This window comes from Xiphophorus maculatus, chromosome 13, assembly GCF_002775205.1.
Source record: "Xiphophorus maculatus strain JP 163 A chromosome 13, X_maculatus-5.0-male, whole genome shotgun sequence".
Taxonomy (NCBI): Eukaryota; Metazoa; Chordata; class Actinopteri; order Cyprinodontiformes; family Poeciliidae; genus Xiphophorus; species Xiphophorus maculatus.
Window position 1 is genome coordinate 13,590,056 of NC_036455.1, and position 12,030 is coordinate 13,602,085.

At 40.2% G+C, this 12,030-nt stretch overlaps 2 protein-coding genes across 2 annotated transcripts; both read right to left on the minus strand.

Annotated features, from left to right (window-relative positions):
• Nucleotides 1–8: 8 nt before the first annotated feature.
• LOC111610628 (ABC transporter F family member 4-like) lies at nucleotides 9–7,717 on the minus strand (the record flags this gene model as incomplete). Its single annotated transcript, XM_023345323.1, has 4 exons — nucleotides 7,194–7,717; nucleotides 6,376–6,523; nucleotides 6,175–6,269; nucleotides 9–470 (listed from the first exon to the last, which is right to left on the minus strand). Coding segments are annotated over exons 1-4 (1,077 nt in total), but the record flags the coding sequence as incomplete, so codon positions are not given.
• A 1,038-nt stretch (nucleotides 7,718–8,755) lies between these two features.
• On the minus strand, nucleotides 8,756–12,016 carry LOC111610592. The gene is made up of 2 exons (XM_023345286.1): nucleotides 11,430–12,016; nucleotides 8,756–9,692 (listed from the first exon to the last, which is right to left on the minus strand). Exons 1-2 carry the CDS (start codon nucleotides 11,768–11,770, stop codon nucleotides 9,146–9,148), a joined length of 888 nt encoding a protein of 295 aa, XP_023201054.1. The 5' UTR covers nucleotides 11,771–12,016; the 3' UTR covers nucleotides 8,756–9,145.
• Nucleotides 12,017–12,030: the final 14 nt, after the last annotated feature.

Here is a 12,030-nt window from a genome sequence, read left to right on the forward strand (position 1 = left end):
CTGTTTTCCTGTTCCTCCTCTTCCTCCTTACTGTTCTCCTGTTCCTCCTCTTCCTCCTTACTGTTCTCCTGTTCCTCCTTCCTGTTCTCATCTTCCTCTTCTATTTCATAGTTTGTCTGTTTCTCGTCCTCTTTCAGATAAGTCGTGGGGTCCATCTCGCTGATGTCTGCTCCCGCCGTCGTTTCCTCCTCTTCCTCCTCCGGTTTTTCTTTGCTTTCCTCTGATTCGTCAACGTAAACCATTTTCAGCACATCGCGAGGAGAAGCGGCCTCTGAAGAAGATTCGTCGGTTTTAAGTTCGTCGTTTCTGGCCTCCTGACTTGCCGTCTCGTTCTCACCACCGCTGCCGTCCTCTCCGTGGTCGGACACAACGGGCGAAGCTTCGCCAACGGACTTCTGATCTCCGGCGTCCTTTGACGTTCCCGGTTCTGATACGGCGTCCGTGGAGTCGCTGTCTGTTTCCTGCGTCGCCTGAAGAGAGAAACTGTTATTTAGTTAACAGTAACAACATGACAATTATTCTTACTAAAGTTTATGAAACTTTGAGAATCTATTAAACAGTATCTCAGTGTTGCTGAATCTTTTACAAAATATTCAACCATTTATACTCACTTTTTTTGATGGTTCAAATGTCTACTTAAGAGTAAATGTCTCATCTATCCACACTTCAGTAATAAAAAATATTAACTTACATCATCTTTGCATATAAAATGTTTTATAGCTGGTTTTCTTTAAACTTGTGGTCATAAAACAACTAATCACATTCATGAATCAAAAATCCCCTCTGGCCAGGCAACTCTCGCGATGTCTCCCTCTTTGATTACAACACAACTTTACCACGTAGCTGGTATCAATGAGCTAAAGATAACGTGGATGAACAAAACATTAGAAGCTGTGTAGCAGATGAAATAAACAAAAGTATAAATTATGTCGTGTTGATTTGTCTGAGTTTTTATTTTCCTTTTTCACTTTGCAATCTCGCGATATTTGTTAGCGTCTTGCTGCAGCGGCTGCAGGGTCAGTTTGAGCATGATTGCTTTGTTTTTCACTCTCTGAAATGCACATTTTTTGTTTCGTCCATGGTTGCTAAACATCTAAACCGTTCAATAGAAAGCAGAACCTGTGGCTAACCGACCGCCTGCTAAGCCAAGCTAGCCTTTCTGTTCATTCCTGTTGTCCGGTTAGCTACCAGCATCTCGGCTCTTCGGTCTCAGTGAACCGTTTCTGCCCCCTCAGACTCGCTCCTTCTCCCGCTGGGCGTATCTGGGCCCGCTGTGATTGAGCTTGTTCCAGCCTAGCGCAGCGTGCAGACTGTAGCTTACCGCGCCGCTGACCCGGACCTGATAGCTGGCCTGCTGCTCGGCTCCGTCTCCAGCTTCCGCCATGTTTGCACCAGAAACTGTCTGAGATGAAGCGTTTTCTCCTCCGGTCGGTTGTAAATCTGGAAAACTGCTTCACATTTATTCCAACTACACGGCTTTTTGCAGAATGCCTTTTTGGATTCTTCTTGGCGTTTATTGTCGGTTGGTAACGCTGTGGAATTACACATTACCGCCCCCAAGCGGTAGCAAACAAAACCAGCATGTTCGTGACGTCACGGCAGGTTCTTATAAAATCGAATCACTTGACTTATGGTGAATTCACAAGTTTTACCCACGCTCACATTAAACTAACAGATAATTTAAAAAATACTAATAAACACATAAGCCTGCGACTTTATATAAAAAACAGTGTTGTACATAGAAATACATTTTATTGGAGACAAACTAACAAAGCAACATTTGCATAAAAGGTATCCAGGGAACTGTATTGTTGCTAAACTTATAGTGACTCCCGCACTTAAAAAATAAAAATAAAAAACTTAGAAACAACTTCACGTTTATTTTTTTGTTGACATATCCGCTTGACTTTTCCTGCTACTAAAATTACATACTCATAATTTTAGGATATTATTTGCTCTCACAACTCTGGAAATTGTGAATTTGAACACATGTTGAATTTTATTATCATATTTGCAATTTTTCTTTTCAGAAACAAAAATGTGGAAACTCATTTTCTGCCAGAGGTGAAAAAAACATCAACCCTGAATTTCTGAAAATGTTGTTTTTTTTCTAATAATTTTTTTATTTGGATCTGCAGATCCTTCATTTCAGTAACATCTCTGTTGTTGCCATTTTTATTTTCGCTTTTTTAAAATGCACAAATCCACAAGCACATTTTGTAGATTTGTTATTCTACTCAGTTGCACATCCCTTTGGATCAGAGTATATTTTTAATAACTGTACAGTATTTCATGCTGTAATTTTGCCCTTCCTATACGGTTTTATTCTTTATTCTGTCTTTTCATGTTTAACTGTGTGAACCTGCAGACTTTGTTTCCTGTCACTTTGTTGTGTTTACACTTGAATTTCCCCACTGAGACAATAAAAAGCAGAATATTTCTAAATACTATTTATATTTAATAATTATACATTTTGGCCAACAGGGTTTCTAAGTGTATTTTGTGCACAACCTTCACATCATAACACCACTGTATAAAATAATTGTAATGCTATAAGCAATAATTACATACAACAAAAAAATGATTGAAAATGGGGTATTATTGTTTTAATTAAATAGTAATTATGTATTAATTAATAAATAATATTAAATTATTATTAATTAATAATAATAATTATCCCCTAATGTGTTTTACTGTTGGAATCTATGTTCTAGTTTATGTATTTTATATATTTGGTTTTATATTTGTAGAAACTTAATGAATCTGACAGCTTCATTGTGTTTTAAAATAAAATCAATAAAACAACATAACACTTTCATCCAGGATTCCCAGTGTACTGTATACACACAGTATTTCACAAATTACGTTATTTAAACAAATAATAGGGCGAGGGAAATGTTTATTTTTATTGTTGATTAGAAAATGATAAACAATCCAAATAGGAATCAATGAATTCATAGTTGAGATATTAAAATACCATCTAAATATTAAATATTGTTGTAATTCATATTAATTCAAGATTCCTCCGTTATTATAGATGGTGACAATAATCAAGAATTTACACATTTTGTCACATTGCAACAAACTCCAGATCAACACAACCTAGTTGAAGTGAGAGGACAAAAATGTGGAATTTTAAAACTTTCTTTTTAACTCATAATTTACTTTTACTCTCTAAACCATCCCATAATATATCTGGTTGTCCTGTTGAAAGCTGAGCCTCCTCCAGAATGTTTTCTTCCAGGATTATTCTGGATTTAGCTCCATCCATCTTCCCATCAACTTTGATTGGGTTCCTTGTCCCACAGCATGATGCTGCCACCATGTTGCTGTGTTCAGGGAGACGCTGCACACTGTGATTTAAATAAACTGCAGGCCGATTTGTGGAGCGCAGGATTGATAAATTCCACCTGTGGATCTCTAATCTTCTCTAACAAACCTCTGAAGCCTTCACACACACCGGCTGCCTTCACACTGGGATTAAAACACACACTAACTGGCTGCAGTTTATGGAGGTTCATAAATAGGTAAAACAAAAAGGAAGGCTGTTGAGGTTCTGAAAATGGTGCTGGATTCCCCTGGTCTGGAATAAACAGAACATGAAGCACTTCTCTGTGTTGGTCTACTGCAGAAAACACACTAAAGTAGGTTTATTATGCTTCCTTTTAAGCAGGTTAGGATGCGTCGATGATACTATGGCTGACAGGTACAAATGCACAGCAAACAAAATATGCTGAAATCACAGAAAATAGTAGCTAAAATCTGCAAACAGTAAATCAATGCAAACAAAAGCTCCATAAAAAATGATGCAAATAGCAAAAACACAGCAAGTCTGAAACACTGGCAACTTTCTCCACAGAATGGAAGTCCTCCAAACCACTAGGGGGAGTCAACCAGCAAAACGATGCAGCCAGACTCTCAGTAAAGTAAGTAAGTCAGTCAGTAAGTAAGTGAGTAAGTAAGTCAGTCAGTCAGTCAGTCAGTCAGTCAGTCAGGAAGGAAGGAAGGAAGGAAGGAAGGAAGGAAGGAAGGAAGGAAGGTAGACCTCACCTCCTCCTGTCTCTCTCTCTATTTTTAAACTCCAATCAGAATGAGCTGTTTTAATGTTCTGTCACTTTTATGCAAATAAGCTGTTGCTGGCCACGCCCCCCAACTCAATGTCTTTAACTCCCCCTTCCTACTCGAGCAAATGACTGCAAAGAGATGCGCAAGACAGCGGCACATTTTCAACCCAGCAGCGGAACCAACGGAGCCTCGTTCACTACCAGCAGGCGGGCAGAAACTGTTAATAAATGGTAATTAACGCTCATAAAGTAAAACGTTATTTGTGAGACACATCGGCTGATTGTTAGCTTGTGCTAAATGTTCACTCCGAACGCGTTAAGCTGTACTTACATCTCCGTCATCTTCAAATTTGAAGCGAACAGTGGGAACGGAGCCTTTCTTCAGTCTCAGCCTTAATGCGAATCCTGCCGTGTACTGTCGGTAGTTTTCAAAACAGTCTGTGGTGAAGTGATTCGCGCAAACTACGATCTTCTTGGGCAGTGAGCCTGGGGACGGAACCTTTCCGTCAAAGATGAAGCGGAGCCACTTGGTTCTGTTGGCCTCGGCTGGGAGGACGTGCATGGAGACATGCTGGTCAAAGCAGTCAACAACGAAACACCTGTCTTTCCCACCAGGCATCGTACAGCGGTGAAAACAGCTGGACGCTTCTTCTTCTTCTTCTTTACCTTTTACGGTACCGGTTGGAAAACAACTTAAACCAGAATTACCGCCACCTGGTGGCCTGTAGTCAGTCTGAAAAGTTTGTCCCTTTCTGATGTAAACTTCAGTCAGAGTGGAAACAATTAAACACAAAATGCTGTTTTTAGATTCAGGTGTTTATTACTAAGGGATAAAATCCCAACATGGCTCTGTGTGAAGAAGTGATTTCCTTCACTCTGTTGAAATAAGTGGTTTGTCACACCTGAGTTCACCATCTCTAGCCACACGCAGGCCTGCTTACTGCCAATAACACTGCTGCAATAAGGAATTAAGCAATTAATTGCATAATAAATTAAAATGAACTCCAGAATTTCCTTTCTGGTCGTTATTTTTGAAGGGCAACTTTGTTTACGGAGATTTCATAATCCATATTTTGTTGTTTTGGTTGTGTGTTTACGTCTGTTTATCAGTTTTGTTTTGTATTATTCTGAACATTTACAACATCTTTCAGCTTTAGTGTTAGTTTTCCTTTAGAAGTTTAAAGTGTATTAGTCTTTGAGAAGGAAAACTCATGCATTATTATAAACATCATTATCCATTTTATTTCTGATTTTGGTTGCATATGGGTTTTTTTATTTTTTATTGTCATATTTTATATTGTATATTTAAAATATCCTCCAGTTTAAGTGCTTTTAGCGTTCTTCTTCTGCATTTATTTATTATTTGTGTGTTTTAGAGTTCCCATCATTCACGTGTTTGCAGCTAATATTGACGCTGTGCGCATCGCAAAACAGCAAAACACAGTGCAAAGAAAAAAATGCTGCAACTACAGAAAACAGAAGCAAAAGGAAAAATGTCACTAATATCAAAACAACAGCAGGTGTAAATTCCACAAAACAAGAGTCCTCCAGGCCACCAGGGGGAGTCGACCACTAAATCACACGATGCAAGACTCTCGGTGTCTTTTACAATATTATAAAACAGTAGCATATTTACCCACTAGTGGCCAAGAGGACTTCCTTTTTGTGGCATTTCATACTTGCTATTGTTTTTGCTATTGGTGATGTTTTCCCTTTAGTTTCTATTTCTATGTTCTTTTTTGTTTTTAAGATTTGCTTTTTTCTGTTGGTGTGTTTAGTAGTTTGCGTCGTTCGTGTGTTTGCTCCACATTTGCTCCTGTAGGCCACCATAGTTGCTAGGTGAGGGTCAGTGCCGCCGACTGTACTGGCCGCATCGGGATGTTTTTGAAAGGGCTTGATTTCCAGACACCAAAATGCAGTAAATTGTTGCCAGAAAATTGCAGGATGTTTTTGGGTGGAGTTTTTTTGGCGATTGGACTGTTTCTAGAAGCAGAAGAAACTAAAAAAGTTCATTTTGCATAATAGTTTCCATTTAAAGTTGGAGGATGTAACCTGACAAAATGTGCAGCAGTTTGGCAAAATTAAAAATCTGTAAGCAAACCAAACGAACCGGGTCTGACGACGGCCGAGCTCGAACCGAAAGCTGCCAGCGCCTCATGACGTCACAGCGGGGATCCCGAGGAATCAACAGGACATTCTGGGCTCCTGGAAACGTAGCAGCAAAATAAAAAGTCAATATGAAAAGACAATTTATTAAAAAACCTCTGGTCACCCGCCTTCCTGTCAGAAAGTAGCTGTTCTAATTATTTACCTTTATTCTTCACCTGAGGTTTTGGAGGCTTCGATGTCCTCGGTTTTTTCAGAGTAACGGTTTGCTTCTGAACGGACACAGGCGGGTCGTTGACGCTTTGACCTTTCACCTCTGGGTCAGTATCGGCTGCCAGAGATTCTGCAGGAAGCTGGGAGAGCAGTAGAGCATGAACGCAGGCGTGTTTGTTGAGCTTCACTCACATTTACAGCTGCTAGCGAATGACAATTCAGTAGTGTTAATAACTGATAATAACTGATAACAGCCAAACTTCAGATATCAAACAGGGACTTGTCATGTTCAAACCATAATTATCCTAATTATAGTTGATTATTTTTTAACACAGGATGAGTTTGGTTTAGTTTTCTGCCCTCATAAATGAAAACTAGTTTCAAACAAGTAAGAAAGAGAGGAAAAGGTGTAACAGGGTAATGACCCCCAGCTGCACTGCGTGACGTCGATAATACGTCATCAGCAACCCAGCATTAACTTATTCCAGAGTTGCACCGATCCCATATCTCTGTATTGGAAAAAAAATCTAGATCTGTTATTGTGACAGTGTGCCTGATCCATTAGGGCAGATCTATTTAATCTAGTTCTGTGCTTTGTTCTCTGAGCGACATCATGCTGTATTATTTATGCTACATTATGTATAGAAATTGTTTTTGTTTGTTTTTCTTTTTTACAAAATGAGCTCTGTTCATAAAACAGCTCTGTCAGATTTACTTCCCTGAATTGTTTTGTACATTATACATGACTTTTCTAACAAAACTAAATAAATGAAAAAAGTCAAATTGACCAGTGAAAAGGTGGAGTCTTACCTGGGCGGATGGGACCGCGTGGTCCTTCAGGTGCAGCTGTCCTTTATTATTCTCCCTCTTCCCGATGTAATCATCATCCGTGAAGTGAGCGCTGCAGACGCGGAGATGCTTCAGCGCGGCTGGCGGCGTGTTGACATCCATCCCCAGCACCGACAGCCACAGCATCCGGAGGTGGAGGTCCGCCAGCGGAATGCGGTGGAACCTGTACGGCGACCAGGAGTTGGCTCTGTTAGCGCAGCCCGGGAAAGCGCAGGAGCAAACCATATTCTGTGGAGACGAACTGGTCCCAGTCTGGACCCAGCTGAGCCCAGAACCTGACCCCGTATCAACGATACTTCTGGTAGCAGCAGGAAGCGTTGTGCCTCCTTCCATTCGACCCGGAAGACGGAGCTCAGTAGGGGAACGTGTCTGTCCGCCATATTGTGAGTGGCACGCGAACACAGAAACAGGGTTTTCAGAATTAAAAAAGGAAGGACAGGCCGGTTGGTGCAAAGGCTGGATATTTATTAAATGGTGATAAAAAATAAATTATATAAAATTTTGCCACCAATAATGTTTACATTTAGTGTTTAATTCCTATGGTAATAACATGATTAGCTGTTTGACTGTTTTGTGTTTTCAGATATTATTTGAAGAGTGAAACTGCTTGATCATTATTATCATTACATTAAATTCTCATTATAAAACAAATATATATGTGTGATAACACACTAAAACTTTATGTAATAAACAAATCATAACATATACAACGATCATATAAAGATAATGCATTAAACAAGTATTGAAATAAAAATACTAAACTTTTTCAGAAAGTAATTCATTGAAATTATTTTGAGCGTTTTATTAAATAAACAATGTGACTGTATTAATCGATTATTGCTTTTAAACTGCTTTGTAATTTGTTTTACTTTAGTGTAAGCAGGTTGTTGTGTTGCTGGAGAAGCTCAGGTGTCAAATGAGATCTGGATCTCCATGTTTCACCTGGTTAAATCAAAAATTATATATATTTTTAAAAAGTTACATATTTTTAAAATAATGTTGGTAAAATTTGTGTTCTTATAACACTGATTATAAATATTAGTGTTAGTATAAAAATGTGTGTTATTACTGTCAGTAATAATTATTTGTTTAATATTGTTAAATGTCAATAATAAAAGTCGCCCCACATTAGAGACAGCAGCTGATTCCTCTGGGTTTTTGAAAGTATGACTATAAACTTGGAAGTATTTTTTTATTTCAGCTTTTCTTTCTTCACACAACTTTGAAGGTTCATTTAAATATCTGATCACAAGATGATCTTGTGATCGACAAGCGTCGACAAGATGAGCACAAGATCCGATATTAATTATTAGTTGAGTTTCTAGTTCAAAAATCGTATAATATTGTTCACTTCTCTGACGTTTTAGACGTTTAGAATAGAAGAATAGAAACAGCCTTTATTGTTAAGCAAAGGGAAAATTAAAGTGCAACAGAAAAATGGATATGAAGGTTCACACAAAAAAGTTCTTAAACTGTTAAAAATAATATATTAAAAAACAAGATTAACACTAATACTAACGATAATAACAATATACAGTATAAGACTAACATACAGTGATGCAACTTTGTACTTTCTGGTGTGTGTTGCAGCGTGACTCTGTTATATAACACCATAAACAGCTGACAAATACAGAAAATGCAGACTAGAATTCATTTTACGCCGTTGTTTGGCGCCCCCTCTATGCAGCGCCCACATAGCATATCGAGCTTATACAAACTTTTTGTGCCACTGACAGTTGTTAGAAATATTCATCCAATGGTTTTTACACCATAAAAAATAAAATAATCCCTCCATATAAGCTCTGACGTCTGATGAGGAAACTCTTCTGGTCAGACTCCTGGTAGGGTCAGAGGTCAAGGTCCACAAACTGGTTGGAGCACTGTAGTCAGATCAAGGTAGAAATTACTCTGTTCTAGGAGTTGTTGGTGAGGGTGTGCTGCAGCTTCAGAGCTGTAATCCTGCAGTCCAGTTCATCCATGAAGCCTTCATCCACGGATTCCCTGTCCGCCTCCGGTTCGGCCTCGCTGGGCAGAAAGACGTGGAGCTGAGCTCGACCCGCAGGCCCGGCGGCCGCAGGGGGCCGCGGGCCGCAGCCCTGGAAACATGGCTTCCCCACCACAAACAGAGTCTCTCCCTGGCAGGAAGAGGAGTTGCGGCGCCAGAAGTCACCCTGCAGCATCTCCGCTCTCACATCTGGGTTGTGTGAGTGCCGCCTCACCGGAGCGGGCCGGGCGGCGGGCCGGATGGCCCGGGAGAAGTGGATGTAGGCCGGTCGGCCGCAGCTCTGGAGCTGCTGGTCGTGCTGCTGGTCGCAGTTCCTGCAGGGCAGCAGAGCCGGGGGTTTGCTGAAGGTTGGAGGAGGTGGAGGCTGCATCTGTAAACAGCTGGAGAGACGAGACCCAGAACATCCGTCCACCTGGAGGTCCTGACCCGGGGAGAGGAGGGACGGCTCGCTCAGGCTGGAGACACAAAAACATGGAATCCACTCTGAGTTTAGTTTACGTTTGTTTTTTTTCATCAGTGTAACAAAATTTACACATATTTTATATTTTGGACCATCTGGTTATTACCCTTCTGACAATTATGTCTCATTTTTCATTCATTCATTATTTTAACCTGAAAGGCCAAATACTCCTCTACTACCGTAATACCGTAAATTCTGTGAGCGGTGAACGGCGCCTGGTGCCAGAAGCCCATTAAAATGCTGTTTACATCGTTTTAAACTGTGTGATTGTTTAAAACGATCCAGGTCCCTCTTGAAAATGAGATCTAGATCTCAACGGGGTTTACCTGGTTAAATAAAGGAATATATAATATATTGTGAGTGGGAATAAAAACAGCAGCAGGTATTTTGTTCCATATAACACAGTAGGAGTGTAACAGGTAAACCTTTATGGATGAAACTCCACTAAAAACCCACCTGTTTAGGATTGTATTTGAAACGTAATCGATTACTAATTTATTGATGTAACTTGAATTAATGCCGTGTTTTGATTATTGATTCTATGTTGCTTTGTGTTTCTGTGTTTGATATGATGTAAAGCACTTTGAAATGCCTTGCTGCTGAAATGTGCTATACAAATAAAATTTGATTGATTGATTGATTGATTGATTGATTGATTGATTGATTGATTGATTGATTGATTGATTGATTGATTGATTGATTGATTGATTGATTGATTGATTGATTGATTGATTGATTGATTGAATGCACCATGTATGCGCTAATCTTGAAGTGCAGCTAACGTCAGCTAGCTTAACCGCAGCACTTGACCCCCGTGTCACTCGGGTTTCTCTCAATTAAAGGTGCGGATCAGTTTCCCCCCCACTGAGAATTACGGGTCACCGGTACCTGACCCGTCCGGCGGCGGCGGGACCGGTTCACATAAAGCCGTCAAACTGGGACACGGCCGGGAGGAAACAATCGGAGTGTAATTTCAGCCAGCCTGGGATCTGACAGATGCTTTTACTAGAAATGAAAAGTGATGCAAGCAGGAGAGTGGAGGTGATTCATCACATCTTAACAGATCACCTTAGACCCTGTTCTGCACTTTCGGAACCGTTTTTAGCTAATTAAAAACTCAACAATAAACTTAGGAGCAAAATAATTCAATAAACTAATTAAATGTTGCATCAATTTTGTGACGGAAATTTAATTTAATTTCTGATTTGTTCAAATTTAGTGTCTGAAATATAAAAGCTCAGTTGATTAACATTTAAATGTTGTACACATAATTTAAAGAAGAGATCATCAACGTTTTTCAGACTACAACCCCCAACACACACACACACACACTCTGATTAATGTAACATGGTTTAGATGAACTAAGGTTTATCTAATTTATTCAAAAATATTTAACTCTGTACTTAGTATAATTTATTAGATATAGATGAGTAAGGTGTTCTTGAATTCATTGTATTTAAATTTACTTATTCAAATAAATGTAACTGAGTAAATGTAACTAGTTTCCCAACTCTGATAATTACTTCCTGCAAACTTTAAAAATCAAACTATTTCTTACAATTTGCTTATTTCTTTGTTACATTTTAGATTAATTTATAGCAGTAATGTTGTATTTCAACATTATATAATGTCATCTTTGTTATGCATTTAGCAGTAAATGTTAATTTAATCCAATAAACTGCAGCATAAGGTGAAGTTTGGCTCAGAGTTGTGATCGTTGGGGTGATTTTACCTGAGGCGGGCCAGGCCGCTCCGCCTGCGGGGCGCTTTGGCCGCCAGGGACGGCAGCCTGAGCGGGGCTCTGCTCCGGAGTCCAGGCGGCACAGAGCCGGGCAGCAGGCGGCTGTTCCTCCGGACGGACCCGCAGTGCCACAGCCCGCTGAGGAGCGCCGCGGGGGGAGCGGCGGCACCGGGGCCGGTCATCCGGGACGCTTCCCCTGCAGGAAACTTCTCGGCTGGGTCCGTCATGAGGATGGGAGCGGGGTGAACCTGCCAGGCCGCTGCCAGGCCGCCTGCCAGGGGGGCGGATGGTGGATGTACCGTTACAGGTGTGCGTTTTACTGAGACCAGCATGAATGATAGATGAGCATTAATGATGCAGAGCTGGAGCTGCTCAGCTGGGCGTTAGGTGAACTGGTCCTTCCTCCGGCTCGGTTTACAACCGAACAGCTGCTGAGGCAAAACGGGAAAAGCTCTGAAAACTGCAGGATTAAAAAAATATAATAATCCAAGATATTCCGCCTAGAAGCGGATGAAGGCGCTAAAAGTTCACAGAACCCAAATTCAGATTCTCAACTTCAAATAATCTGAGTACAAACAAAGAGCTTGATGAT